The 27,963-nt window shown below is 34.6% G+C and overlaps 1 protein-coding gene across 1 annotated transcript; it reads left to right on the top strand.

Moving 5' to 3' along the window:
- Positions 1–342: 342 nt before the first annotated feature.
- Positions 343–27,545, top strand: LOC149076806 (uncharacterized). Its single transcript, XM_089244490.1, has 11 exons — positions 343–571; positions 5,742–5,912; positions 7,993–8,778; positions 10,013–10,166; positions 10,844–11,073; positions 11,791–11,877; positions 16,944–17,101; positions 21,586–21,737; positions 21,892–22,028; positions 22,127–22,210; positions 26,237–27,545. Exons 1-11 carry the CDS (start codon positions 488–490, stop codon positions 26,330–26,332), a joined length of 2,139 nt encoding a protein of 712 aa, XP_089100616.1. The 5' UTR covers positions 343–487; the 3' UTR covers positions 26,333–27,545.
- Positions 27,546–27,963: the final 418 nt, after the last annotated feature.

Raw genomic sequence — 27,963 nt, 5'->3', positions numbered from 1 at the left:
TTTTTCATAAGAATAATATTACCAATGCATCCGTAAAATATTTCATATAAAGTCGAATAAACAGACACTCCTTAAAGAAAATCTTCAAAAGTTTTCCACATTATTCATTCACTAACTATACAACGTGTAAAACGTTCAAAATGCATGAAAAAGTGCAATAATTAAATCGAAACTATTGGAAAAGATCATTAAGAAATGAAAAAATTCAATACAATCAATTTACATGGGTATTTTTTTTTTGTCAATCACCAGTCGCGTATGTAAAGTTATCTCTGCTATTGACTGCTGATTGGTCGGATATTATGTAAGGATTAGGTTTGTGCAATCGGGCTAACCAATCGCAGCATCGCAATGGCATCTGATCCTGCCGCTCCGTTTGTTTGACAACTAAAATGGATTCCAGGGGTTAAGGGTGTCATCTGTAGGGTTTAAATAGCCCTCGAATAGAGTTTTTGGGGGGGAGTTATCGTTTCAGCACCTCCGGGGAATGGCTTCGGCTGATCAGCCGCAGTTTCTTCTTCAAGGTGATGTCTACGAAGTGGAGAAATTAGTTGGCATCAAAATAGTGAATGTAATTTTTTTCCTTTCAGTATTTTTATATAGGTGAAATTTTTCATATTGTGTAATAGCAAATCATTTATCAGAGGCACATAAAACCCATTTTTCCCACGTGCCTTTGTTAAAAGACCTTTTGTTTTTATTCGGGAAAAAAACGATATGCCGCTAGACTTTACGTATGTTTATGCAAATGTTAATTTTCCAAACTAAACACGTGCACCGTTTTTAAATGCTAGGGGTTCTCAAACTATGTGTTGTGACCCAAACTTTGGTCGCAGGGGCTTCCGAGATGCATCGTTCAAATCCACGAGCAGCCAAGGCTCCTCCAGCTATGGGTCCCGATCCAGACTTTATTCAGATGGGCTTCCTAAACAATTCCTTCAGATCCATTAACAGCCCTCTTGTGCTATGGTTCGCGATCCAAACTCTATTCGCATGGGGTTCGAGATGGGGTTTTCAAATCCACTAACAGCCAGGACCCCTTTTGAGAGATGGGTCCCTATCCAAACTTGATTCGCAGGGGCTCCCTAGATCGTACAAATCAGCTTGCAGCCAGGGATTCTTGAGCTATAAGTCTCAGCTCTTATTTGGTTTGCAGTAGCTTCCTAGACGAGTCGTACAAATCCACTTAGTCCTGTTATAAATGCATTTATTTTGTCACTGGTTTCATTTAATTTTAAATGAGTCCTGTGGGTCTCGAAACTGATCTTTTTGGGTTGTGGCCGAGAAGGGTTAAGAACCCCTGCGCTTATAGATTATAAATTTGATGGGTCTCGTAATAAATTTTCAATTCACTAATTGCATTTTTCTCCACGGTAGGCTATTCACTTACTATACCTCCGGGCAAGACAAATCCTAGATGCCATGGTGCTTAAAATTTTTTGTGCAAATAAATTACAAGCTTAGAACAGCACAAAATGTTTGGAATTTATAGCAGTAAATATCTGCCAACATAAAAGAGGGTAACTATGTCTCCCAGAAAAAGTCAAAAGAAGTATTTTTCTGGTAAAAATTTCTTTGGTGCTTTAAAACAATTTTCTGTCACCTAATTTTTTTTTTTTTTTTGGAATTTGTGCAGCCCTGCTAACCTTGAATAGATTGCTAGTTTTTGAAAACCCACCGATGCCAAATGGTATACTATATGAAGGTCTTAACCGCTGGGGCCAATGTAAAGATATATTTAGGAAAGAGAAAATTCAACTGCCCTTGTGGGAAATTGAACCTATGTCCTCATGGTCCCCACAAGGCCGGGGCTGACAGGGCTCTAGCTCTGGGCCCGGGACAATTCTCATTTTTTGCTTTTTCACTCGATACATAAACTATAGAAGGGCCCCGCGAAAGATCCCAGCCTAAGGGGCCCTACTCCCGGATGTGGGGGCCATGCATGTCCTTTCACTTTCAGGGTGAACACCCTAGCAGAGAGCAACATTATTCTTGGGAATACTATATATATCGTCCCCCCTGGTGCTAGAAGCATATGAATGTGCAAATTTTCAAAATTGAGAAAATACTATTGCCGCATGGCAGTCCAGTGGTTAAGGAGCTAGCTTTTGACTGCAGGTCTGGGTTTGAATCCTGGTTTGGGCATAGATGTCTACACACTAACAAATTCCCTGGACAGATTGTAAAGATCTCTTGGAAATATGTGATGATCACCTTATTTTATTTATAAGGTTTGAATGTTTACAACGCCAAAAAAAATACAGAACTTGAAGAGTGAAAACTGATACAGGCATGGTGCTCGCTTTCACTTAGTGCAGCTTGTACAAGCATGCATAATCAAAATTTATTCAGTCTTTTTTCAAGCTGCTTGTACAATCCAAATGCTTGTACAAAATTCTTCTACAGAGATTTGGGCATGCTAGTAAAGTTTGAATTTAAGCCTGTAGCTGCTTTAAGTCCAGATTTAAATCCTGGGAAGGTAAGTTTTCAAAATTTTATCTACAACTATGATTCTCCCCCCCCCCTCCCCCACAAGATTGGGCTGTCAAGGCCCTACTCACACTTTAGAGGGCCCTGGTACAGGATGTGGTGGTGGTGGGGGGGGGGGGAAGACGTGTGCAACATTAAACGACCAAAAAAATGTAAGTTGGCTGAACTGATGACAGCTGAAAAATTTAATATTGGAGAAATTGGGAATTTTGGCTATTATGATAGCGTTTCAACCATGATCACATTAAATAGGACATATTTTTAAAAAAATGTTTTCATGTGTTTAGATACAGTTTGAAAGTAAAATGCACTCAAATCTATTAGCAGGGAGAAAGAGTGTCCTATGTATCTAAAATTTAATTGGCTACTTATAGGTGTGGTAACACAGTTCAATAAGATGCTCTCCTAAATTACGAAAGGGGGGGGGGGTTTAGAAGGGTCTTGAGTTTGATACTTGATTCATCCTTGTCAGAAACTTTCCTGATGCAGAGATGCAACAGAAATGGCAGGGATTCCCACACCGAGAAGGTTAGCATACCAACCTCTCAGGCAAGAGCTTATGTAGGAGGGATGTTTTGCAGAGGGCACAAAAATTTTCTCTCACCTAGAAATTGAGTGGCCACCCTTCAAAAAATATTTAAATTAACAGGAATCTGGTAAAATAGCATATAAAAGCAATTTTGATATTTTTGTACTGAAATATTAAACTTTTAATTTTTAGTTGGCTTGGACGGGAGATGCACATTCTCCCTATACCCCTTCTCTTACTATTCTGCTGTCATGTGAGTGTAAAATAAGGTAAAAATATAGTTGGGAATCGGCAATAAATTGTAGGTTCCAGTATAATTCTTCACTCGTGTAAGATGACTGTGGTGCAAACAAAAAATAATTATACTTACCTTCAAGCAACTATACTTACAATCATTTATCAAAATAAATTTTTCAAATAAAATTTTAATTTTTTTTCCACACAATTTGATTTCACAGGTATGTATTGGAGATGCCTCATTTAATAAATGGTTTACTATTACATCTATAGTAAAGTAGGCTTTCTTTTAATTTTCAGAGTGTGCAAGGTAAAAGGATATGAAAAAGGGGGGTAATAGGATAAGGAAAAAACCTCATTAAAATAACAGCTATAAAAAGTATCTGGTGTAATATCGTTGGTAAAAAAGGTTTATGAGGAATATTATCTCATATATTGTTTATATTACACAGCAGGTTTTGCAAGATATCTCATCAATTCAAGCATAGGTGCCAATGCTTCCGATTTTTTAGTCTTATTAAAATCTCCTGGTTGGAAACCAGATTTTCTAATTTTTTTGTATCTTTGATATAGAAAAATCTTAAACTCTGAATTTATGTTTCACTTGAATGAAAAATAAAATATTTTTTCAGTCTTGACAATTCCAGGCTGACCACGTTTTCTCAGGAAAAATATAAGAAATTATGATTTCAAATTCACAGGAAATCGAAAACTGTCACCAAATATAATGTCAAACTTAAACAAAGTTGTCAATTATTACTGAAATTGTCAAAGAATCGCCAATGGTGTGAACTGAAGCACTACTGCAAAGCACAGTAGGCCAAAATTAATTCTATGAAAAAAATATTTAATATGTGAAATATGTGAGATACAATATTCATATTTAATCTTAATTTTTGTTTATAAGTTGGCAAAATAATTTTAATCCTTGATTTCAGTGAATAAATTCCAGTTGGCTTCATTGAAAATACGGAAAAGGGACATTTCTAAAAAATTGGTATGGTAAAAAATACAGGAATATCCTGGGGAAACGGGCGATATGGTCATAATTATTTAATTGGGGGCAACTTGCTGAATTGGATAGAATCGTGGTTAAGAGATAGGTCATAACGAGTTATGGTGAACGGGGAATTCTCTGGTTGGACAGACGTCACAAGTGGAGTTCCTCAGGGAAGTGTCCTTGGCCTCATACTTTTTTCACTTTTTATCGACAAACTCGATCAGGGTATCGATGGGATTACTAGCAAATTCGCAGATGATGTGAAGCTAATGGGGGTAATCGGGAATGAAAGCGATAGGGAGTTGCTCCAGACCAACTTAAACAGGATTGCAGCATGGGCAAATGAATGGAGCATGACGTTTAGCGTAGATAAGTGCATGGTCGCTCATTTTGGTTTGAACAACCCACGGTTCTCTTACGAGTTGAATGGTGTCACTATCCCGGATTCAACTAGGGTCACTGATGTGGGAATTCTCATTGACGAGCGGCTTAGGTTTTCTGAACATTGTTCAGCGGTGGTAAAAAGCGAATAGAATGCTTGGTCTCATTTTCAAAAAGAAAGATCTCTTCACGTTCTCCTAAAGTCATTCTTCCGCTTTTTCGAGGCTTAGTTCTTCCTGGATTGGAGTATGCTGCAGGTTTTGGAGACCTTACCTACAGAGGGACATAGACTTGGTCGAAAGGGTGCAGAGAAGAACTACGTGTGTCCTTAATGGCACACGGGACTTGAGTTATGAAGAGAGACTTTCTTTTTTGAATATGTTTACATTGGATGAATGCAGATGTCGAGGAGATATGATCGAAGTGTTTAAAATTTTCAATGGGATGGATAGGATGGACCATGAACTTTTAGCACACCGCCAATCGACTGCTTTTACAAGGGAACACCAGTATCGATTGGTGAGGGACAATGCAAGGTTATGGTGTCGCAAGGAATTTTTTTTTCTAATAGGGTTGTTAATAAATGGAATAGCTTATCCCCGGAGGTAGTAAATTGTAACACAATTGACATGTTTAAAAAGAAATACGATAAACATGTTGGGGTAAATCGAGAAGCTATCCATTCTTAGAATAAGACAACCATAAGTATTCTTTATGGACCTTGTATAATATTTTATCACGTGTATATATTGTTTATAATTTTTAATTGGGTTGCTGTATTTTTGAAATATGACATCCATATTTTTATGGGCATCTTTTTCTCAGCCACCTCGTTGGGTATTTTGCCTGTTGTGGCTTTGTATTTGTATAAGATACAGTCGCAAAAATCCTCAGTCTCCCTTTTATTGGTATGACATGTTTTCTTCGATGCAAAATATTTCATCACTGCATAAACTAGATTTTTCAAGTCTGAGAATTGGCATCCATGCAAATGGTTAAAGGGTGTTCTATAAATTTTGAAGTAAAATGCATATCATTATAAGTTTAAATATCGTTATTAATTGAATTTTTGCTTATGAAATATGTTTAATTTTGTTCAACCAGGGAAAAAAGCTATATCGTGTTAGATGGCAAGGATACTCGGCCCAAAATGATACCCTTGAACCTGAGGAAAATCTTCTGTCGTGTAAGGATATGATTGCAGATTTAGAAGCAAAACTTAAGCAGAAGAAATTAGAAAAACAAATAAAGATGGCAGCACAGAGAGGTGAAAAGGTGATAAAATGTTTTTTTTCATTCTTAGGCCGGGATTACACTATAAAAAATTTTCTAAAAGTTATTTTATAAAATTTAAAAAATGCAACCAATAAGACTATCGGTTGCATTCGTACTACGAATGTAACTGCTATGATTATTGGTTGCATTTTTCAAGTTTTATAAAAGAAATTTTATCATAGTTTTACAGTGTAATCCTCGCCTTACACGACTTTTTTTAAGATCCCTATATTTTGTATCTGTGCTTGCATATAAACTGTACATTGTAACCTGCTCCCATAAATTTAAACATGGTATATTTCTCCTATTCAGATCATTCGTACACAATGATGCATGATTGATGGTGCAAGCAAACTTAACATTGAAAAAAAATCTTTTTATTCATTTGCATAATGTATTGATAAATATACCAAGGTTCTTAGAATTTTACCACTAAAATTAAAAGACTCTTAGTACATGTCAAGACAATTTTTTTAGCAGAATCCAGGGTGCAACCCATTTATTCAGGAGATGCACGGTATTACCCTCACTTCAGAACTTGCCAAAATATGACAACCTCTCTCTCATGATTTGATGTGACAAACTTTCTTTTTAGTAACAAGGTAATTAGAGAGGAAAAAAAATATTTGTCCTTCTGTTTCATTTCCTGGGTTATTCAAATACATTTTGTTCTTTTTTAGTGCGAGTGGCTTAAAAAATATATATATATGCAACCCCCTGGGTTCCATTGGAAAAATTTTGTCCCGATGTGTACTACGGTCCCTTTCATTTTAACGGCAGAGTTCTGAGACAACATTGTGTAACAAATATTTATAAATATAAATACAGGGTGTTCCAGATCTCCACTGAAAAACTTCTAGGAGTGATTGTGCATGTCAAACTTTTGCAATGGAACCTTTGGTTGAAACACTATTATTTAATCAAAAACGAAATTGGAAATGGGAGAACCATCATGAAAGCAGCAGTACGTCACATCCAATGAAGAAGAGGCAACATATTGTCTACCTCCCATCCAAAAGAATGAATGCCTAAATTTTTGAAAATGTAGGAAAGGACATTTGAATGTTTACCGTACCCCATGTTACTTTATGAGTGTCATTTCCGTGAAATTCATTTAATCAAATTTAACATGCATTCAACATATATATTTTAATTGGGGTTAAACATTTGTTTCTGGAAAACTTAGATGGCAAAATAAGGGATCTAACCAGCTGAGATAAACCGAAAAAGCAAAAATTTGCCCATTTGTGCTTCTGGCATGAGAGGGACAATATACAAAATAGATAGCGAGGCAGAGTGTGCAAAACCAGTAATAAAACACTCGCTAAGCAATACAATGCAAATACCACCCACAGGGTAAAACTTTGTATAACGTTCACCCAATCCGTGTGACAAGCATGGCGACCAACTATACTAATGAATAATTCTTGGGAATGACCTGATGCTTTCATCTGATTTGTTTTTTTAATTCACCGGTGCCAGTTGTGGAATAGTACCTTCAGACGTCACTTTGAGCAGCTACTGTGAGTACTTGCATAGTACACTGTTTCATGAAAACAGTATAGTATACTGTTTTCATGTTTTGTTTTTCTGATTGAATAAATTTATTTCGGCCTAAAGTTCCATTGCAAAAGGTAATGTCTTAACATGTACAATCACCTGTATAGGTTTGCCAGTAGAGTTCTGGACCACCCTGTATGTAACAGGGCTTAAGAAATCTGAAAAAATTTAAGCACTAGCCAAATTTCTTAGAAGCTGACTATTCTATTTTTCTAAGATAAACCGTTCTTAATAACCTTTTTTAAAAAACTTACAGTACTTGGTGACTCTTTTCGGTGCAAGTAGTAGCGACATAAAATTCCAAAAATTTTGTGTTGCACTCAGACATCAATTTAGTGATCCCACGTCGAAAACTAGGTAGTATAGGTACCAGTACCAATTTTTTAGTTGCCAGAGCAATCTCTGGCACCTGGGATTTGTAAAGTCCTGATATATAATTTATAAAATCTATTGTCGGGGCGAAGATATCTCTGTTGATGAAAGATCATGATATATTAACTTATTAACTCATTCGTTTCAGGTCATAGATAAACATGCCGACAGTAGTTCAGATTCTGTCTGTACACAACCAGGTCCTTCTGGTAGCAAAGACACATTTTGGAGAGATTTTGACGAAGGCAAAATTGATGTATCTGATAAAGACATGTACAGTAAAGTGAAAGAAAGAGCTGCAAGAGCAGTTTTTCAAAATGATGGTAAAAGTTCATCATCTGACACGCAACTGAAAGGAGACCAGCATCTGGTATGTCCAAAAGTTGTTTTGAAACGGAAAATAAATCCGAAAAATGCCAACGCGCTTCCAACTTATAAATCAACTTTGCAAATTAAACAAGTTGCTATTCGTGTGAAAAAACGGAAAAAATATGATGTTTTGAGAGATTACAGGAAAAGAAGAAGTAGGAACGCTCGAAGGCATAAGATGGATGAAAACAAAATCCACAGCCAGGCATTAACTCTAGAAAGTCGTCAGAAATGCTCATTGTATCAGATTGTTGGGAAATCCAGAAACACTTCGTCATTATCAAAAAGTGATGGGCATTCCCAAGAAACTCCCCTGCCTCCAGAGTATTCAAAAGTGTTGCAAGAACTACCAAATAATGATGAGATTGGAAGCAATGGTGATTTTCCATCATCGTCCTCATTATCAAACAGCGGCACAACATCTAAAGTGTCATTCAAAGAAAATGACAACAAAGAATTCAGCTCTCATTCATCTTCCTTCGTGGAGGGTTTTTGCAGTTCTTCATCTGTCAACAAAAAAGAACTTTGTAGAATTGAGCAAAGGAGGAACTCTGAGATTATGAAAGTAAGTTTGGCTTTTTTTATGGTTTTGTTTTCTTTATTATAAAGGAAGTTAATTTATATCGGTTTTCTTTTTCCAAGGACTTTTCCTTAAAAAATAAATAAATCCAGCTGGTTAAAAAATAAATCGCAAGAAGATTTAAACCCTTTGCATATAGAATCAGGATCATCCTTATGATGCACGTGGCCTGGCTCCTTAATTCATATTCTGTATATTTTTTTTGGGGGGGGGGCATTCAAAGATTCAATGCGTTATCATAGAATATATACAGGAATGCTGAAAAATATCTGCTCATCTAAAAAAATTCATAATTAACAAGAAAAAAAATCCCAGAATTTTGAAAATTCAGTATTAATAATGTCATTCTCACATATTTCCAAAGAGATTCATGAGATCTGTCCAGAGAATTTGTTAGCATGTTAGTAGACATCCATGTCCAAACTGGGATTCGAACAGTCAGTAGCTAGCCCCCCTAACCACTTGACTGCCAGGTGGCAAATAAAAGGGAAAAAAGCCCAGAATTGATGAAATTCCAGCATTGATATGAGAGAATTCCAGAATCAAATCAGTTGAAGCTCAGACACCTTGTTTAGTACGAAAAATATTTGTTGGATATGTATATTTTTTCACTTCTATTACCGTAAGTGTGTGACCCGGTGTAACCACTTACCACGCACCCCCTAAGGACGGCTCTGTGTAGAATGAATATGAAGTCTACATATTGAAAAAAATATAATTACTTTTTGTAATTTTTTTTTATATGAACCCCTCTGTATGCAACTGAATCTTCAATATCATTCATAAAATGAGTTTGACTGCATAGTAAATTAGACAGACTTGCCAAAACTAGTTTATAGGTTCAAAAAAAAAGATTTTTAGAGCTAGAAATGATTTTATTGGAATTTCTTGATGAAATTTCTTAATGAAATTTTTAGGTATGCCAGCTTGTATTTTAATCAGTATGTGAAGTTGTTTCTTAGATGACCATTCCTACGTTAACCCTTTAAACAGTTTTTAAAATTTTCTTGCTTCACATTATAATTGACACACTTCAAATAAAAGCATATTGAAAACACGAGATATTTTGAGGTGATCGAAATAAAGCAGATCAAGTTTGAGATCTCGAGATTGCTGCTGTAATTATTTAAATATTATCCTCATAAACTTAAGAAAAAAATATGTTGAAGATTTGAGAAATATTTTGCATATCCCATTGCATTTTTCTTTCTATTTCTAGGAACCAAAGTTTTTCTATAAGCTTGCCCATTCATTAAGCTTCTCTTCTAGTGCCAATGGTTACAATAAAAACATTGTTGTGATGCGCAACTTGAATATTCGATCCACAAGTGATGCACCACTTAGTAAGCTGTCTGTTGTCTCTTCAGAACAAAGTAAAAGCAGATTTCTTTTACTCTTAAATTAGTTTTCTTTTTCAGTAATGATTAAATTTATGTAATGCAGAGAATTTAAAAGTTATGTAATGAGTAGTGTTTGTAATCAAAAGCATCTGGATTCAGCATAACTGATAAGATGTGTGTTTATTATGTAAGTTGTCCTAGAGGGATTTGCTGAGTTCCCATGTACTGTGAATAAGATAACAGGTTGTGATCATTCACAAGACAAGCTATGAAAAGACTACTTCCAAGGATCTGATTGCTGTAAGTACATCAGATACTCCTACCACCACACACCTGGAATCTTGTGTGGCAGAAGGCTATGGCAGTGCAGTAATGCCTTTTTAGTGCATGGGCAGAAAAGTAAAGGAAAAAAGCAAAAGCCAAGCATATTTATTACCCCTTCCCAAGAGACCAGAGTATGTGTGGTGCGTAGGCACTTTCATTGATTTAGCTACTTCTTGCCCAGAATTATGGGATTAATGGGTCATAGATTGTTTAAATTTAATTGAGCATCAAATTTTATTGAAAAACTATTTTATTAATTTGCTATTTGTTCTCCTGTTCCAGCTGTTTTTATTTGTAAAGTATATTTTAGATGTTCTTTTTTTTTCTTTGATATTTTTATTTTACAGTTATTCTTAATTTTTGTTCAATCACATCTTGCTCTACAGTTGAAAGATGGAAATCATTTAGACCTCGAAGTTCAATAATACTGGAAAGAGTTTTTAATATGGAGCGCTCGGCACAGATAGAAATGCTTAGCAGGCATGGATTTGACATGCTGATGGCTTGTTCACTTCATGGAATGTGTGAAGTTGTGGAAAGGATTTGTTCAAGGGGCATGCCACTCAATCAGTCAAAGGAAGATGGTACTACGGCAGTAATGATTCTTTCTCAAATTGTAAGCTGTTTGAAATTATCAAGAGATTTTTTCATGTATTTTTCCTTGCTTTCAGATGTAACAAACTTCAAGGGAGATTAAAAAAATTTTTTTGTCATGTCCAGATATTTGCTATATCCAATCAAAATGAGGGTATTCCCAATACCTTGTGGAAAAAAGACCAAAAATTTTATGTCCAGAGGTTCATTAAAAGCCAGAGCAGCTTAGTAACATCTTTCACTTTTTCCAAATGCAGCTCCTATGCTTGTTTTACTTTAGGGGAAAAACTTGAGGTAGACGTATGGATGCAGATATTGGTGAGAGAAATGGAGAATTTAAACAAGTCATTTCAAGAAGAGGACAAAAACGAATCTAAAAAAAGTAATAAGGTCCCCATTCCAACACTTTCATAGGTTACAGATGTGTTAGAAAAAATGAGGCTGTTGAAGCTTGAAACTCGCATTTCTTTTTGCTAAATCAACTTGACAATTTTGTACAATGTTTGAGAGCATCCAAGAGAAAACAAATGAAAATATTACAAATTTACAAATAAGATCGTTTTCATGAACATCTATGTATTGTGCAAACACTAGTTGCAACAATGAAAAAACTTCCTTTTTTTTTTTTTTTTTTTTTTTTTTTTTTTTTTTTTTTTTTTTTTTAATCCAATGTGAAAACATTTCAAACTATTTATTTTTATAACCTGGCTCATCCACCTCTATTCTGGTATTTGCATAGGGACTACATGATATAGTACGGATATTGTTAAGATTCAATGCGCATAAAGATGAGCAAAACAGGTACGGAGAAACTGCACTGATGCTGGTAAGTGTTTATTTTTGTTATATTTAATTTACAGGTGAATATCAGCTATTAATTCTTTTCCTTTGTTATAAAGAACTTTTGAATATCTGTTATATGGGTGTAATGAATATAAGAGTTAACTGTCAAAATATTTTGCTACCTGCTGTATGTTTTCTCTTCCTTTCTATAGATAAAGACTATTGAGATGTATCATTGATTTTTAGAATTCAAGCAACTTCCAGGATTATTCAACTATTGACTCTAAACATAATCAGTTTATTACATGGTGGACTCATGTTAAAATTTATTCATTTCTACACCAAATCAATCACCTAAAAGAAAATTCTCTGCAATATTATAAATTTATATTTAGCAGTAGTTAAATACTACTCTACCACTGCGTTTTCTCAATTTTTTTATTTTTTGCTATTGCAAAATCCGATTTAATATCTCAGGGAACTTCACTACGAGACCTTAGAACAGTGCTAAAACTATTTTGCTACAGCCATTTATTATTTCTTATGGAATCTATATTGAGTTCTCTTAAAATCCTCATGCTCTATAAAACTGCAGTTAAGAAATGCTGCTTTTCATGATAGTTGAAGTGCTCATATTTGCTAATAAGTTAAATGGGGGTTTTTTTTTTTTGAGGTTTTCTTTCTCAAAATAAAATATTTTTTTCTAGTTTAGTAAAATTTTTAGTCCTTAGTTTGAAATGGAAAATCATTTTTAAAAATACTCGTCTCGGAATGCTTTCCATATCATTATTCATTTTAAATCCACTGCTGGATGAAGGTTTCCTCTAAATTTTTTCATTTCACTCTGCTTGATGCTTTAGCCATCCAGTTCACTCCAGCCACTTTTCTGATCTTATCGATTTACCTGGATAGTGTGGGAACGCCTTCTTGGACGTTCAACATCATGGGAGTGCCAACCCAGAATACTTGTGGTCCATCCCAGCCCATATTCATTTTAAATGTTTAATTCTTTCCATGATATCATATTCCTTTGTGTGGTGATAAAAACCAATTTGTTTTCTGTCTTTTCTTGTGATGCCTAACATACATATTTCCATGATCCTTTGTGCTGTCTGTAGCCTTTGTATCATCTTGTTTGTGAGTGTCCATGTTTCAGCTCCATAAGTCAGTGCTGGTAGCACACACTAGTTAAACATTTTCCTTTCGGGCATATAATGGCATGTGGCTCTTCAGAATTAGTTTTTGCTGAAAGTGCTCCATCCAATCCAATCCTTCTGTTTATTTCATTGATTCCATTGTCTATGGTAATTTCTTGTCCCAGGTATACTTGGCTTTCTATTTCTTCTATCTCTGTGCTGTTGAGCAAGATTGTCTGTAACAATTAATTCATTCCAGGTGTTGCCCAAAATTCAATGTTTTTTTAAAAAAACCAACAGGAGTGCTATTAAAGGCAAAAACTGATTGAAGGCTAAAAAGATCAACTTCAAAATTGGATAAATGAGCATTTACAGGAAGATGAGGTGCTGATGATTATTTTTATTTTACGCTATGTACACTCTACCAACACAACCAAAATTTTTTGACACAACTCTGGTTCATAAGTGTCCCCATCCATTTTCAATTTTGTTAGTTCCGATCATTTCTGTGTCTGATGCATGCTGATGGGAGAGATAAGCTCCTAGAATGCCCAAACTGTGTGTTAAGTTTGATGTTTACATTCTTGCAATGAAAGAATGTGTGCTTTCAAAACATATGCTCCTTTTCTTTCAATCCATTTTCTATCAGCTGAAATGATTCAAAAACTTTCAGAAGGAAGTGGGGGTACATCTTGAAAAAGATTTTGAGGTGGGCATGTGTGAATTGATCAGGGGCTCGAGTGAGAGTAATGGCACTGAAATTCAGCTCGCAATGCAGCTGTTTTATGTTTGTGCATTCATATCAACTAATAATGTTTGTTAGCCAAATCTGTATTTGTTAGCCAAACAAAAAAACCTTTCTTAGCCAAAAAATTTGTAAGCTGAGGTATTAAGTTTTAACTAAATTAATTGCTATATATAGTGATACACTGCCCTATTAAATTTTTTTTATTTCAATAACCTAAAAACCCAAATGTACAAACTGACATTTAATTTAATATAGTTAAAGTTCATTAGATATTTTATATGCTTTGAATATATTTTTCATTTATTTTATTATTTTTAAAGTTGATGGTAAGTAACGTTTCGAACTTCAGTCCACAGGTAAGCAAATTCGTAAGTTTTTCCAGCGTTGATAAACTCTATTAAGCATTGGATGACCTATTCCCCCTGTGACTTATCCTACGGTGTTATATTCAGCAACCTACCTTGCAAGGGATATCGTGGCAGATATTGCCATATGGTTAAAAGAGCTGCGGTCCTATCCTTAGTTCTGAATTTAATCGTATTATACCATCAATTTCATTTGTGTTCATGTTCTGACAGAATTAAAGGGAATTATATCAAGTATAAAAAGGAATATATTAAATAAAGAGGAAAATAAACTTGAATGATACATTTTTACATTATCCCGTTTCACATATAATACAAAACGCAGTGAATTTTATTCAAAAACTGTATAAGAAAATTAAATCATTTTCCCTGGTTCATATTTGAACAATCAGATTACTGGAAGTTTTATTTGTAACTCTTTGGCTGCAACTAACAAATAGTTTGTTACAGCTAATAAATTTAGCTACTTTTTTCTGACTATGTCTAACTCAAATAGTCAGAAATAGTTATGTATGTGCAGGGGGGGATCCTTAATTTTTCTTGTATTGAGAATCATTGGAAAGTGTTTGAACAGGCTACTATGCTTATCTATATATGATGGGTCAGTTTAAATTATGGTATATGAATAAAATACTGGCAGTAATTTTTTTGAGAAAAGTTGTCCCAATATTTCTTGGTTATTTGTTCTTATAAAAGCTGAAAATTTTTTTTATTTTAACTATCGTTTTACCTGAACTTTGATTACACATCAGAAAATAACTTTTTTGAGGATTTTTTTCCTAATAGAAAAAAATTATTCTACAAAAAAATTAAAAAAATTCTAGCATGAAAAATTTATACTAAAGCCACAGGGGGAAAAATTAATAATGGAACAAAGAAATCGAGATGGTGAAAAGAAATGTTTCTTGGACATCAGTGAATGAACCGAATGAAATGAATTTGATAGAATAAATCTGTTTTAGACCCACAAGAAAGAACAACATGTTAAAACTAGACTGCTATAGCTTTTGTTCAATTTGAAATAACAAAATAAGTGTTTGAAAGATGACTTCGTAAGTTGACCAGTTACCGAAACTCTTATTTCTAGGGGTTATCAACACAAAAGACCATGTTTTATATAACCAAGATGTACGTTCATCAATCGGTGCACATGCATAAAAAATATTTGTATGAATGAAAATTCTATTTTGCAACAAATAAACATTGAATTTAAAAACTCGTCTAGAACACACATAATGTTGCCCATGTTCTCCAAGGTGATTTCTTATGGCATCCATTTAGAAAGGTCATAAAGAACCCACGATGGTCACACTAAATGTTCTTTCAGACAATTTCTTAAAGTTGTCATATATGCTTGTACTAGATGATTTTGTTCATATACATATTAGGATGTATGTGTCTTTATTGATAGTATTTTATGTGACAAAAATACACATCTTTTATGTTAACCTTTTTAAGTGGCAAAGAAAAAATCACTAAACCCTTATAAAAGGCCATATATTTTTTTATTCAAGAAGACTTTCTTCCAATTTTCAGCATGTGAAAAATAAAAGGATATGGAGGGAAAAGTGTTCTATTGAGAAATCCATTTTGCAAAATATCTACGGAGGGCAAAATCTATTTTTGTAAAATCTAATAGGGCTTGCCTATGGTAAAATAAGAGGCCTTTATGGAGGCAAGATATCTCGTCAATGCCACTTAATTTAGAATACTGACTCTACGTCTCAGAAATGCAGACGTATAAGCAGTTAACATGTTTTTATTTTAGTAAGTATTCTAGGGTTAAAGTGTTAGTAACCGTAGAATTAAGAGTGTCTATAACTATATATAATCGACTTAAGAAGTTAACTCGCATGCAATGCAAGAGCACAAAAGCATAATTTATAAAGTAACGAGTCTGTAAAAAGTTATATTCTGTTTGTAGTATAAAGTAAAATTCTGACTTATTGAGTCCTTGGATATATTATTTGATGAATGTTCGCCAGGAAATGATGTCGGTCTGTCCTTGTGTTTTCCAGTATTTTAACATGTGTTTAAAAGCTCTATGTAACATTTTTAATTTTGTGATTTTTAGTTATATTTGAAAAAATCTGTATAAAAATCCCACTTAAATAGCTTATTAAGTCTTCTAGTACTGGAACATCCCTTTTTATTGGATTTTGATTTTTTGTGGTGCAAGGACTAGCTTGGTTAAATTGTGCCAAAACGAATGACCAATCAAAAGTAAGGTAAAATTTTTCTTGTCGTGTCAGGAAAGTAAAAGTATGTGTGATAAAAACGCTAATGCGTGAAACAAAGCCACCTCGTTGGGCAGTTTGCTTGTTGTAGCCTTGTATTTAACTAAAAACATGAGCAATAGTTAATGAACTTTGACAATATGGGTGCTCTGTTTGACTCTTGTAACAAAATATCGTATCCCTTTTTATACAGTTTATATTACACACGCATTTCATCCCTTTTTATACAGTTTATATTACACACGCATTTTATCCCTTTTTTATACATGTTACTGCCAACCAAGTAAGTTTTCTGCACTTTGTTTTATTTTTGTAAATGGGATTTTTTTTTTTTTTTCAAGAAAACTCATTATTTGATACCTTTTCTAATGCAACACTTTGGTTTTCCATTGCTGTTTAAATTCAACTGAAACTATATCTGTCTAATTTTAACATGTTTTTCCCCTCTTGGGTCTAATGGTCTTATTTTATTAATTTCCTTTCATTTGGTTCGTTCAATGGTTTGTATGAAATGTGTTACTTTTCATTGTTTTTTCATCCCATTATTAAATACTTTTTTTTCCAGTAGTTGTATTAGCTCAAATGACTATACTAGTGATTGGTATTACATTTTATGTTTTTAGGCATGTCGCCATAGACGACCAAGAGTTGTGAAATTGCTCTTAGAACATGGGGCTAATTTTGCTATGACAAACATTGATGGTATCAGTGCTCTTCGTATTTCCAATAGATATGCCACGAAGACAGATATACCAAATATCATGAATGAACATATATCCAGGTGAAAAAATGCTTTTTTTCTTCATATTAACTAAGCTGTTACCACACACGAGAGCTTGCCATTTAAATCCATAGATTGCATTTATTCAGAAAAGATCATTCAGCATAATTAATATTTGGTTGGTGTTTATCCTATCTTTCCAGAAAATAACTATCCTAACCATTTAACCGTCAATGTTTCATAAATAGAACAAGGTTTTTATTTTCAAAAATTTCAGATAAAAATTGATTTAACCATTTATAGTTTTTATCATGTAGAGAAGACTGTTCTTATATTTTTTATTTATTAAATCAATTACATACTCGTATATATCATTACACCCTGGAGGCATATAGCTGCCAATACTGGTGGTGGAGGGGAGGGGGTCAAAAATATTTGTTAAAACAAGCTTGGAAATTTCCAATTAATATAAACTTTATTTTGTATTAACTATAATTATTTTATGACAGAATTTTGAAATCTGATATTTTTTGGGCAATTTTTCTGCAATTTGATAAAAAATTTGCAAGCATTTAAAGTTGAGTAAATTGAAAATTATTTTGTGAGTCTACTACTGAATATCTCAAAGTAAATCAATTCGTTTCTAAGTACTGTTACATTTTTAAACACATGTAGCATGTTCATATGTATGTTCCATTTATAGAACATTGTGTTTCATTTGCAACCAGTATCTGATGTGTGTTGGGCTGCTTTGGTATTTTTGTTTGAACTGCCGTTTATTTATCATACTGAGGGTCAAGTTCTGGTTAAGATGAGATTCCAGACTGAAGAATGGGGTATTTGAGTTGGAAGAAAACAAGTACACCAAATATATATAATCCTTCTCGTACTTTTTTGAATGGTAGACTAGTTAGTCAAACTGAGATATATACCAGTATCCACTGTTGAATCTGAGATACAAATGAAAACATTTTCCAAAGTGATTTCATGATAACAGCTCCAACTGGTATACGCGCAATGCTAGATAAATTTTGTGAGGATGAGGATAAAATGGTAAAAACTCTTGAAGCTTGTTCCTTAAGGTGATTTTAAAGAAAATTACCAGTCTAATATCAGTATACATATTTTTCTGGGCTCTGGTGGCAGTTGTGTTGCATCGAACTGTTAAACAACTAAAAATCAAATGTTGGTAGTTGTTCAGCAATGCGCTTTTAAATATACTAGTTATGTCATGTTGGGTAATGCATACAGAGAGAGAATTGTGAGAAATGGGTCGGCATGTTACATATCTCCCTTTTTTTTGGAATTTCAAAGAGAAATACACTTAATAGGTCTTCTAAAGATAGAGAATTTAGAGCAATATTCATAGTCCTGCTATAACTGGGATAGGAGTCAGATCACTTGATGGCATAACATATCTACAATGTAAGAATGGCATGCTGTGCAGCGAAAAAACATGAAATGTATAAGTTATAATGAATCTATTTTTTACTTTTTTTTTCTAAGTGTTTCTATCCTATCACAGACATTAGAAATAAATTGTGAACTCGTGTCAGTAAATATTTTTTTAGGATAAATATAACAGGTATGTGTGATGTGAATCAGTAATATGAAATAGGAAATATATATATAGTTTTTTTCTGGAGTATAATTTTAATAAGCAAGTACTATACAAGTATAACTTACAGGTAGCATAAATTTTCACTTTCACCTCTCCCAAAGTGCCAATGTTCCATTTATGGAACATCGTGAAAAAACAAAATTTTTCTTTAAATTTTGAATTCAATGGTATATGTAAGAACACAGAATGCCACATTTAAACAGCTAAATGTTTTTCGAAAAGAAATCTGTTGAAATAATAACTTCAAGAAAAGCTTATGCTTTAAAAAAAATTGATAGAAAACAAACTTTCAACCAAAAAAAATTTTATATTTCTTTTATGATTTAACTTCCCTTAAAAGTACAATATACATCAAATAAAAGCTCAATGTATTTTGCCAAAAAATAAATTCTATCATAAGAGGTGTGTGTCACACGCGCCTATTAGGCCTACCATCATTAGAAACATTTTTGCAGTTTGGAGCAATGTGGGGGTTCCCCCTTGGGAACGATCTCCTCATTTTTATATATATATATATGTGTGTGTGTGGGGTGATTATAAAAAAACTATCCCGACATATGGGCCCCTAACTATAATACCATTCACAAAAACTGAATGAAATTTTGGCATAAGGTATTTTGAGGTATGCGCTCAAGAATTATATGGAAAACAACAGTGTCACTCTAACAGTTACGGTTACAGTGAGAAAATTTCGAAAATATCAAATGGCAACACCAAGTTTTTTGTATTGGAATGTGATCTCCATTGTGAAAAACCCTAAATAGCGTTCGAACGGCAACTGTAGCATGAAAATCACCGGCGGTAGATAGGCCAAAAGTGAGGACAACCAATAAGGACAGAGAAGCAGCATAAAATAAAGCATTTTATTGTGTTTCACAAATTTCCCACATGACCTCCTTCACACACAATGACACTTTGCATGCGGCAGATGGTGGATAGCACTGCAGCACGTACCATGGCAATAGGAATCTCTTGAATCACAGTTCTGATGACATCTTTCAAATCAGATGCAGTTTGCGGACGAAACTGATACACTTTTGATTTCAGATATCTCCACAGCCAGAAATCCATTGGTGTGAGATCAGGAGACCTTGGTGGCCACGGAAACGGGAAATGACGGGAGATAACTCTGTCACCAAACTGTTGACTTAAGACACGTTTGACTGAAGACCCTACATGGGGAGGAGCGCCATCTTGCATCCACACAACTTCAGATAGAGCATTTTGCCGTTGCAATGCGGGAATCGCGTAACGAGTTAATATGTCCAGATAGTGAGCACTCGTTACTGTACATGTTTGCAGATCACCGGCAGTAACCTCTTCAAAAAAGTAAGGGCCGAGGATGAACGTACTCGTTATACCACACCACACAGTCACTTTTTCCTCTTGTAATGGACGTGCAAGCACATCATGTGGATTATTGTCTGCCCTGTGCACACAATGTTTCGAATTCACGTTACCAGTTAACGAGAAATGCGCCTCATCTGTCCACAGAATGCGTAAAGGCCAGCTTCTATCTTCATCGTACCGGATAAGGAATTGATTCGCAAAATCCAGCCGTAATTGATAGTCTCCCGCTTCCAACATCTGGACACGCTGGAATCGATGCGGAAACATGTTTAGAACAGAGCGCAGAATCTTGCGGACAGTTGAATTCGGCAGATTCAGAACACGTGAAACACCGCGTGCACTTGCGGGACGAACTGTGCTTATCGTCTGATGAACTTCTGCAACAGCTTCCACGGGAACGGAAGGTCGTCCAGACCGAGGTCGATCGCATGTGCAACCAGCTTCTTCAAATTTATAAATCAAGTCCCGTACAGCATTGACAGTGCACGGGCCTCGCCGTAATCCATGGTTTCTGCAGTAAACACGCAATGTCTCTGCGGCATTTTGCCCATTCAGGTAATAAATCTTTACGATTTCCCCACGTTCTTTCCCTGAAAGCGGAATCTTGCTCGGAATGGCAGAAAGCAACATACGTGGCTCGCATTTCACAGTGCCTTTTCTTTCACCTAGTGTGACGACGTCAGTCATGACTGTGTCTTACGTAGAAACCGAAATTTGCATTTCTTGGTTTCTTCTCATTTTGTGGAGGACTAATCAGGCTGGGATCTCAGCCGAAAAAACGGTGTGACGAATGAAATGAACATTAATGCTCTGGTGCACAGCAAAGTCCTTTTTACTTTTTCCTTGCCTAGCTCTGGGGATTTTCTTGCTACAGGTGCCATTCCAATGCTATTTAGTGTTTTTCAGTATGGAGATCGCATTCCAATACAAAAACTTGGTGTTGCCATTTGATATTTTTCTCACTGTAACCGTAACTGTTAGAGTGACACTGTTGTTTTCCATATCATTCTTGAGCGCATACCTCAAAATACCTTATGTCAAAATTTCATTCAGTTTCTGTGAATGGTATGATAGTTAGGCGCCTATATGTCGGGATAGTTTTTTTTTTATAATCACCCCGTGTGTGTGTACACACACACACACACACACATATATAAAATAAAAAATACAAGTATATAAAAATAAAAAGGGATGCATTTTAATTATTGACAAGATGAATTTTTAAATCTTGCAGTGTATTGGTGTAGCTGCTTGTTCAGGACTTTTTCCCTTCCATTAACATTGCTAGAATACATTACGTTGAGGGTTCTCAAGAATTTTACTCCGGTGCTTATGCTGTGAATCCTCCGGTCAATAACTCTGGCAAATTCTAATTCCTTCCAAGCATTGAACACACATCAATGTCCTGTTCATGGAGAGATATCCCAGGAGTACTTCTAACCTTTGTAAAGGATATGCTATACATATTTTGATATCCTACTGTGCTAATTGGTGCAAAATAAATTTATATTATTTTATAATGATGAATTTTCTTGAATTGCTTGAATTGATTTGCTTGTTTTTTCTTCCAAAGGATTAAATTGGAGTTTGAAATTCAAGCAAGAAGTGCTATAGACAAGATCGCTGATATTAGATATGCACTTTTTCCTATTCAATGTTTCTCTTTAAGTGAAGGTCCAAGATTCAGTATAAATTTCAGTCACCATGTTGAGCTTGAATCCCCTGGTAATGATTTTTTTTATTCGTATCAAGATTTATATTTTAACGATTAGGAAAATAAGCAATATTTATCAAGTAATATAAAAAAAATGCAATTGTGTATGTGTTTCTTATAAATGTAGTTTGTATTTTTATATATTTTTATTTATTTGCGTCTCAGGAAAAAGTGGAAAAGCATTTCTTTTATTCATTGCTAACTGCACTATAAAGGGGACATGTGTTCGATGTGTATTCAATGGAGTTTCTACCGTTACGTCTGTGGAAGTGAATGGAGTAAAGCAAGAGTGCTTTGTTAAGGTAGTTTTTTAAATATCTTGTTTGTTTGCTCTTTTAAGGTTTGAATATTTTACAAAAAGTCTCTTGTATGAACTAAACAGTTTTTTCCCTGCATATAGGGCAACTTTGTGTTCAGGATGTCTTGCTTGCGTACTGGCACTAATGAGATTGTGATCAGCACTGCTCAATACCCACAATCAGAGGTACGTTTGTGTAATAATGTGTGGGGTTGAGCCAGAACAATGAAATCACCTACCTAATATGGTGTTGGTTCTCCCTAGTAAAGTAAAATTCATTGGGGTATGATTAACTGTGTGTGCTGATACTTTGTTCTGAACACCTTTTTCACTTGCTTGTGATTACCCTTACAAGTATCTTTCTTGCCATTCTGGAAAAAACAATGGCACCTCTGTCTAATTAAATTCCCTGGACGGATCATGCTGATCCCTTGGGAATACATGAGGATCACGTTATTTTAAAAAAAAAACCTATATGTGTGTTCCAGTATTTGTCATTTATTTGAAGTTTCACAGGATTTGTGCCATCATTGATAGTTACTGATTAGTGACCCTCCCAGTTCGATGATAGGGAAAAAAGGGGGGGAAAAAAAAGGGAGAAAGGCTTATGAGCAAAAATTAAGCATGGGTCCATTGAAATAAGTCTAAAATATATTAGGCTGATTATATGAAATGATATATAGTTTTTCAATTAGCTGGGTGCATTGCAAAATGCCCAGGCTCTTTGCAATGCTTTGAATTTTTCAATTTGTCTAGGACATATACATTAGTTTATTGTACTGGTGATTTTATCGTTTTGGTGTGTTTTGTATATTTATAGAGGAGAGGGTTTTTGAAAAATATATATCCAATATCCATAAGCTTAGATGTATACACTAGACTTTCCTAATTAACTAACACTCATGGAATCGGGTATATCATCAGATAATCGAAATCGTCAAATAAGTGGAAAGACTTGCATATGGCATTTGTTAAATTTTCTACATATTAAATCATAAGTGTAAATACTATGGTTAAAATGAATAACTTTATTTGCATAAGTAAAATATTCTAACCAAAAAATGAAACGAAAATACAGTAATAGAAATTTAAAGAAAAATATGTAATATGATTTTTTTATTGAAAACTTTTTTGGATGTACCACATTTTGTTGATTCTTCTTCGATTTAGTATACCAGTATGTCAGTGAGGGAAGGATTGCTGGATAACATATTAAAATTTAAAAGTTAGAAAATTGGTATGAATCTATTTATCTTTTCATCCTTGAGATCCCCTTAAAAAATCCTGTTTCTCTCAAGAACTTTGAATTTTTTCCTTGTTTTAAGGCTATAACTTAAGCCTAAATGAGAAAAAAAAAATATCAACTTGAACCAGGAAATAAGTCTGCAGGAGTTGCTTACAATTTTGGGAAAATAATTTTTGAGGCTTGGAACTTGCACTAGCATGCTGTGCCTATGTATATTTTTATTTTAAAATACACAATAAAACCAGAAAATTTTAGTATTATCATGCAACAATCAAATATAGTCCACCGATCACGAGAAGAACACGGGCTATGTCACGTCGGACAATTCTATTATTTACTTTTAGGTAAAGCAACTGCCCATCGAGAATAGCGCATTCGCAACGGCGCTTTCCCGTTTGGCGTCTTTTGTGCTATTTTGGCCTCCTAGAAATTTCACTATAAGCGCCACGGCAGTGCTCTCAATAACATCGTCATCACAGTGTTTTTGTTGCGTAAACACCGGCTGTTCGACGATGTCGTCTTGAGACATTCTCGCATTAGATTCACAAAAAATAAGATCTGGTTGAAATTTTCTAGAATTTACATGGTAGGGCCTCAGAAAAATCACTTGGCCCGGGAAAGCCTGTGATGCTCTTAAAACGGCCCGACTGCACGAGCACTTACGGCACATTATTTTAATACAAAAAATTTATTTTTTATTCCGCAGAAGGGATCGAAAACTCCAGCCTTTTTTTAATAATCAGTTCCATGCATCAAGCTGAAGCTGAACACTGCTCTTATAAAACATTTTCGACCATGGCCCCCAGATGGATGGGCTACTACACCGCACACCAACTCCAGTCATATATCTCCATACGGCAATTTCCAACCAGGGGAGTTGAGTGGGAAATGAAGGCTCCATCCATCGGTGGTCGCCCTAGGCTCCGTAGGTAAAGAACTTGCTTCGAATGTTCTATGCCTGGATTCGAACCCATGGACCTTGATGGTAACCTTCATAGTGGCAGACGAGCTGAAGATGAAGGATGGGCTGACAAAATCCAGCCTATAGGAGAATTCTCATAATTTTCTTCTTTTTTTTTCCACACTGTAAATTCAGAATGGACGGCCGGTGAGAGATCCCAGCCAGGATCCCTCATGCTGCAGCATGAGAGGACCATTCTTCCAATGCCCTTAAGCATGGCCCCCACATCTTGCAGCCGGGCTCTCAGATTGAGATCTTTGACGGGTCACTCTGAAATGAACTTATAGTTGTAAATGATTAGAATCATCCAGGGACCCAGGGCTGGATCCCTGTCAGCCCTGCCCTTGGGGGGACATGCCCTTAAGGTGGCTACAGACGTAACTGCAAACTTGACAAGCAGGCATGCTCAATCTTTTTATTTGTCACTACTGCATTTGTCACCTATTTAAAAAGCCCATATGAGTAGCTTCTGTGGAGAAAGTAAAAAAGGGAAAAAGACGATGATATGGCTATAATAAGAGAAGGTAAACAGAAAAAGAATGGCTAATTGCTAGCAGGTGGCATTCTCTTGCTGCAGTATAGAAATTAAACCAAAGAAAATGCCGTATAATTTACAGTAGTAATAAATTATTATTATATTAATAATACTCCTTTTGTAATAAATTATTAATTTAAAGTAATTTTACTTCCTTTATTACTAAATGATCGCTACTCCCTTCGAATTTTTTTATGTATCAAATATTTTAGTTAAAAAATATTAAATTTAATAAAAATTCAAATTTTTTAAATTAAAAAATTTAATTTACTTCTAAAATTTATAACAATTTTCGAGTACATCATTTAACAAACGCCAACACAAAAAGCGCAGCTCACTGAAGCATGAAGACTGACGGAGTTCACTGAAGCGTGAAGAATGCCCGCATAACACAGAGAACCGATTTGCGCCAAGACAGCCTTTATTGGCAACCCGGGAAAATTTTTATCCTTTCCTCACGCCGAAATGGACCCTCTCCAGAGAGGGGGGTTCGCGTAACTCTTCTCGTGATCTGAGAACTATATCAGCTAATTAACCTTTTAATGGCCAATGTTTTGAATTGGGAACATCATTTTTATTAATTAGAAGAGAACTTTTTTCTCAATGTGTGAGATTTCAAACTTAATTTACAAAAAAAATTTCATTTCAGCACTTACATTATAAATTTAATTTTTTTAAATCACTGATGTTCAAGGAAGAATAAGATTTAATTTTTTTTCCTATGAACATGAGCAAGTCCAGAAACCATGGGGAAAATTTTTTTTCATGACTTTTATGGTTGATATCTCTAAAGGATGAAAAGGGGAAATAGCTGAAAAAATTAAGAAAATCAATTCATATCTGAATTCGGCCAGTAAAAGATTAACTTACATTTCAACTATTCAGAATTGATTATGAGTATTTATCAAGCATTTTCTATCCAATATCTATAAAATTGAATTTCTGTATGTCTTTCATTGTGCATATTCTCTATAAAAATCTAAAATTTTAGACTGATTTCCACATGTATATAACACAGGACCCAACTTGAACGATAGGCTACTTTTGAAAGTTTGTTGAAGCTGAGCAAATGCCTCAACAGTGACTTTAAGAATGCTTACTTTGGTTATAATGGTTCCCAAACCATGCATTTCAGGCATATTTACCCCTTTACAATGGTTTGTTGCTTCTTTAATGCTCCCGGCGCATGCACGCGCACATATAAATTTAAATATATTGTCTTTTGTCTTTCACCCTGTGCGAGATACGCTTATGCTGCACTTATTCCAAGAGATAAGGTATATTTGAGCATTAAATATAAGCAAGCAATCGCAAGATTAACTGTTGGTGTAACTTTTCTCATCATTCTTGTACAAAAAAAAGTTACTCTAATTCATTTCAGTGATAAAAAAATTAATTTTGCTGCAAGTGATAGGCTAATTGATATTTTCAATGCTAAAACTATGTAACTGAATATTTTTGCATTTGCAGGTGAAGCTGATTGTGTGTGGATACAGAGTTCATTACAAGAGATTATCTTTTAGTCATTCTTCTGATGCCATGCTCACAGCTCCTCATTATCATTGATTAAAACATTTGAATCATTTGAAATTAAACCCATAAAATCACTGCCAAATACCATCAATTCATCCAATTTTTGTCAATACATTGTTTTTGCTGTGATATATATATTAACCATTTTTAATCTTGATTTTATGATGTAAAGGTATGTTTTGTCAGCATTTTATAAACCTTATACATTAGACTTCTATGCTATTTGAGAAGGAGATTACATTTTTAGTGGAATTCGAACCTCTTCTATATTTACATGATAGTATGTACTTTGTATTGTCTGTCTTGTTTTTTACTAAATGCTCTTTGTTCAGATTTGTTATATTTTAGTATATTAGCTGTACATGAAGAAAAATGTTTATGCAATATCAGATCTTGAATATTCATCTCAAACTTTTTTTGCTCCTAACAGCAACCATTAAATTAGCTAAAAGTATTTTACATCACAGTATTTTAGGTATAAAATTAAATGTACTTGATGGGCTCAGTTTTTTTTTTGTTGTTGCAGTTTTCGGGTAATTTTTTTAAAATTTTACTAGATTGAAGAATTTTGGGTGCCCCCAAAAATGAGAAATATTAGATATCTCCATAAATATTGAAAGTTAGCTTTTCACATGCATTTGAAATTATGAGTATTTTTATTCATTTCGGCAAAATGCTGTTATTGCAGGGTTTGATAGGTTTAATTTATCATGTTTAATTAGGAGAGATCTGAAGTATGGGAATGTAATTGAACTGTTATGAAATATGTCAGGTAGAATGAAATATGGTTTTATGAAGGAAACTAAGAAGAGACAAAGCAAACAATGAGCCGGATGTATCACAGAAAATGATTTTGACTACATAAAAAGTAGTAATTAAAAAAAATTCACTTTTTGAACTGGTTTAAAAATTTTTTTTAGAGACTGGGACAGCCTTTTCTCATCCAAATACATCAAGGAAATAGACCTTTTCTGTGTGTGGATATTATGCTGAGATGAATTCTGAAGGAAAAGTCACCTGGTCTCTGCTAGGAATTGAGCCTACTATTGCTCAATAAAAACCCAATTTGAATGAAAAAGTACAATTTATTCCACATCAAACTTAGTATAGAAAACCGTAATGAGTTGTAATGTATAATGAACATAACAAACTAAATTTAGCTATTGAAACATACTGAATTCAGATTGAAGCATGGGTGGAGATACGGGGGGGGGGGGGATGCCCCTCCATCGTCAAAGGTGGAGTTGACTGATCTAATGTATATATGAATTGACATCGTGACCCCCCCCCCCAGACTTCCATGTCTATCTCTGCCTATAGATTGAGGACAAACACTCGTCTTTATAGACAGGAAAATTCATTCCTTCAGAGGTCAACCTGTTGCCGACAAGAGTAATCTGTCATTTGTATAAGGTATGAAGAATTTTTCCCCCAACACCCAGGTGTCCTCTTGCAAAACTAAACAAATGTCCTACTATATACACCACTGAAGACATTATCCTTCCTTCATTTCACATGCTGTGGCACAAGACTCTGAAGTAGAGACATAAGAGAATCACTTAACTTCAGAAAATGGTCCCTGAGTGAGACAATAGAGACTTCAGTCCAGTACATCAATAAAATGGACCTCCTCTGCATATTATGCCAAAAGTGAACTTTGAAAG

This window comes from Pholcus phalangioides, unplaced genomic scaffold, assembly GCF_987345545.1.
Source record: "Pholcus phalangioides strain wild (caught in Gottingen) unplaced genomic scaffold, Ppha-v1.0 ptg000015l_1, whole genome shotgun sequence".
Classification (NCBI taxonomy): domain Eukaryota; kingdom Metazoa; phylum Arthropoda; class Arachnida; order Araneae; family Pholcidae; genus Pholcus; species Pholcus phalangioides.
The sequence above is the reverse complement of the archived record's forward strand: the minus strand, read 5'-3'. Positions and strand labels throughout refer to the sequence as shown.